Genomic DNA, 4,145 nt, shown 5'->3' on the forward strand with positions numbered 1-4,145 from the left:
ACAATAGTATCATATATGTTCTGTATATATTAATGACTTAACCTTGTTAAGAATAACACTCCTATAAACATAAGTAAGAATCTCTATCTAATTCTTGACATTAATTAATGAATGAAATATCTCTTTTCTGACCAATTCTTCTTGTTTAAGGAGAAACGTAGAGTCGAGGAGGAGGATATGAGATTTCCCCGTTAGTGCTGTCTCCATATACATTTCCTCCATATATAATTCCTCCATCTATGATGCCTCCATCTATGATGCCTCCATCTATGATGCCTCCATATCCGGTGCCTCCACTTATTGAGGAACCTACTGAAACGTCATGACCACTACCAGAAGAAATACCTCCATAAGTAATTCCACCTTTTGATCCCCCTCCAATGACTGGGCTGACCCCTTGATGTTTAGCGTTTTTGAGAGCAGTCTGGAGATCAACGCCCCCGGGGAGAGTTGGGTTTTGGCCATCCCCATAATTTACGAAATAGACTTCAGGTTTGCTCTTGGGAGGTGGTGGGACAGTGATAACCTTCTGGCCACCTTCGGCAGTTCCCTTGTTCAGGACATACACAATGTTCTTCTGTTGAGGTGGGGGCACTACAATAGGATCCTGATCACCGGTCCTTTCTGGAAGACGCACAAACACGATATTGTGCTCAACCTTTGGCGGTGGGACAGGAGGTGGAGGTCCAGTGCGGTGATGCTGCTCAGGTACATTGTAAACGTAAACGTGGCGCATGACTTGAGGCGTGACGCATCTTCCGTCAACGTGGAGGACCTGTCCATGGCTACATGTGAAGGATTCTCCGTAAACTAGGTTATTTTGAATGTCAGTATTATCATTACTATATTCAATGATAGAGGGAGTATGTGCCTCCCCAGGAAAAGTGTCCAAAAATATAGTTGATCCACCATAACTCCCCGGAGGAGGTAATTCATAACGCTGATGCTGGCTGCATTCTGCCGCCACCAGCAGGGACAGGAAAATCTGAGGTCAAAAATGAAAGAATAACTAGCATTAAAAATCAGTCAAAGTATGTAGGAGTTTGTGAAATAGGAGCTAGTGGTTTCTCAACAAATGGAATGAATATGTTAATTACTTAGGAGAATTGATTATGCAGAATCACATTGCGTTAGAAATTAATCAAAGCAGTTCTTACAAACCTTGCGTGAAATAACCTGACTTAAAAAAAAAAAAGTATATTCGGTATACACTCGTCTCAGGTACCTGCTAGATTAAGCGTATTATCTAGATAAACATGCCAAAAAAAAAAAAAAAATACTAAATCATGTTAGTTAGTGCTTATTCGAAATAAAGTAGATTCTTAGCAGATGTATTTTTTTAAAAAGTATTTTTCTTGACTTTGAAGGTGTTAAGAGTGACTGAAATTAAAACAATTACATCCTATGAACAGTTTTTTCCTTATGCACATATTTTCTATGGGTTTTCTCCTTATGCACAGACCTTCCATCTGTAGAGTTCTCATTTAAATGAACAAGCAAATGGTTGGCTGGTTAGTTTAAGCTGTCTTTAGGATAGCACAGGCTCTTGCTCCAAGAGGAATAAAGTGCCTGTTGGAAGGAGCCTAGTTCTGTCTGGATTTTGGTATGTGGTTCACATGGCTCCCCTTTGCTAATTGCACGAAAAGGACTGAACAAATGTAAACAAAGAATAGGACGGATGAACTATTTCTCATTATATTCTACTTTAATATCTTAGTTTAATAGCCATTTTATTTACAGTTATAAAATACTTTAAGAATACAAAAATCTGCAGAAAGAAACTGATAGAAAATCAAAAAATACGATTGACTAGATAGACAGCCATATAAGGCAAGGGAAAATGAAAGTGTTCGATGATGGCGGCCACTTCATGTTGTGGGTTTCTCCCTGTCCCATTGTACAATATAATAAATTTCCTGTGGAAAATGAATCATTCGTTGATTGATTGATTGATTGATTAATTCAATCGTTGTTCCTTCATTCACTGAAAAAGGTGTGGGGGACACAAATCCACCGGTGCAAAATGATTAGTGACGGAAGTCTTGGTGCTGTTACCAAGTCTCCCTATCTAGCGTTGTCTTCTTTCCTGAGAACAATCTATTGTGATCAGAAGCACGTAAAAACGTATGTGCGTATGTACGCGGTTATTCACAAATGAACTCCTTTGAACGTGAACTATGTAGATATATATTCAGTGTAACCCAACTTATTACTCAGTATAACTCTGCATAACTGTAAACACTGTAAATATTTTTTTTTATATGTTGATGTAATTTTTGTTTGATCTTAGGTTAGGTCTTCATTTAGAGTTCATTAGAGGTAATGAAAAGTTAAAGATCATGATGGAAAATCGTTAGTTAATTTAGGATCTTTACCCCCTATTTGATTTACCGAAGTAAAAAATGAAAAATGAAATGTGATTTATGTCATTGCAATTTGCACGATGTAGCACGATACATAGTTGAAAGAGATGTACCATTAATGAGGTACGCAGAATAAAATATTATTTACGTCTTTTTCACGCACAGCATACGCGTAAGTTACGCACTGTCTACGCAATGTGCTGACAAACATTGGGGCAAAAGTAAGTATTGAGATATTTGTTGAATCATTTATCGATTCGCTTTGGCACTCAACATCGGCAGTATTCGCACTGAGCTTCCATTGTGGTCACGCTTGGTTCGCACAACTACATGGCATGAACATTGATGAGTATTTATAAAGGCTAAATTTTTTAACATTTCAAAATCTTCTCAAAGGCCTCAGACCCCCTTCCCCTTACCCCACACGCCGCACGAAGACTTTAATCCCAACAGGGTTGTGGTGGCCGATGTGGTAACGTCTCTGACTGGTGAACGCCAGATTGAGTTTCGAGTCCCACTCAAAATCGTTAGTTTCTTTGGTTTCTGCTACCTCACCATCCTTTTGAGCTAAGGATGGGGGATTTTGGGAAGCCTATAGGTCTATGTGCTGTATCATTAGCAGCTATTGCCTGACCTTCCTTGGTCCTAGCTTGGGTGGAGAGGAGGCTTGGGCGCTGATCATATGTATATATGGTCAGTCTCTAGGGCATTGTCTTGCTCGATAGGGCAATGTCACAGTCCATTGCCCCTGCCATTCATGAGCGGAAGTTAAACCATTAAATACATTGCGGGGGATTGCATGTATGAAACTCGTGTCCCAAGGCGCCTTTACTTTTCACAGGGTCTTGAATGTATGAATACATTCAGTCTAGCAATATCCCGCTGACACACGATTCTATCTTATTTCTCGTCCTTTTGCTTCTTTTTAAAGTGTTTATAGTTCATATTTGAAAGATCTATTTCAATTATGTTACTGTTCTTATAATATTTTATTTTCATTGCTCATTACTTTTATTATAGTTTTGTTTATTTCCTTATTTTCTTTCCTCATTGGGCTATGTTACCTGCTGGGGCCCTTTGGGCTTATAGCATCCTGCCTTTCTAGCTAGGCTTGTAGCTGAGCATATAATAATAATAATAATAATAATAATAATAATAATAATAATAATAATAATAATGAATACACTAAAATATATAATTTTCCGTGTATTTATGATAAATAAAATAGCCTGAAATGTTTGAAAAATTAAATTTATTGAGCTTTCAAAGGGACCATCTCCTTTCCTCTTCAGAAAACAGACCATTTGTCTTCTGAAGACGAAGGTAGATGGTCTCTTCGAAAGCTTAATAAACTTAATTTTTTCACACATTGTGGGTTATTTAAATGATGAAAATAATAGATATAGTAACAGTCCAATATGCATCCGGATTATATTCTGCCTAAACACAGGGATCAAAGACCCGAGTGTAGTCCAAGTCCCTTGAGTTGAGGAGTTTCGAGGTCCTGTCTTCATCCTGTGAGGAAGATTCGAAATAGCCTCTCCAGTCACTAAAGGATTTGCTTCAAGACCAAGAGTCGCGTTATGTGCTGTCTTTTGAAAGACTGAGGGACTAAAACGGACAGGACGCACAGAAACAAGACACAAGGCACTCACCGTCGTAGTAAGCTTCATGGTGAAGAGGAAGACACAATGAATGATAATGATGTGACAGCATCTACCTTTATATATTGGTGTAGAATTTCCTTTCACTTCTATCCTACTTATGAAGTGTCCTTTTTTC

The 4,145-nt window shown here is 38.3% G+C and overlaps 1 protein-coding gene across 1 annotated transcript; it reads right to left on the minus strand.

Moving 5' to 3' along the window:
- LOC137631471 (uncharacterized) lies at nucleotides 1-4,145 on the minus strand. Its single transcript, XM_068363237.1, has 2 exons — nucleotides 4,019-4,145; nucleotides 1-985 (listed from the first exon to the last, which is right to left on the minus strand). The coding sequence occupies exons 1-2, from the start codon at nucleotides 4,034-4,036 to the stop codon at nucleotides 146-148; spliced, it is 858 nt and encodes a 285-aa protein (XP_068219338.1). The 5' UTR covers nucleotides 4,037-4,145; the 3' UTR covers nucleotides 1-145.

Source organism: Palaemon carinicauda, chromosome 39 (genome assembly GCF_036898095.1).
Source record: "Palaemon carinicauda isolate YSFRI2023 chromosome 39, ASM3689809v2, whole genome shotgun sequence".
In the NCBI taxonomy this organism is placed as follows: domain Eukaryota; kingdom Metazoa; phylum Arthropoda; class Malacostraca; order Decapoda; family Palaemonidae; genus Palaemon; species Palaemon carinicauda.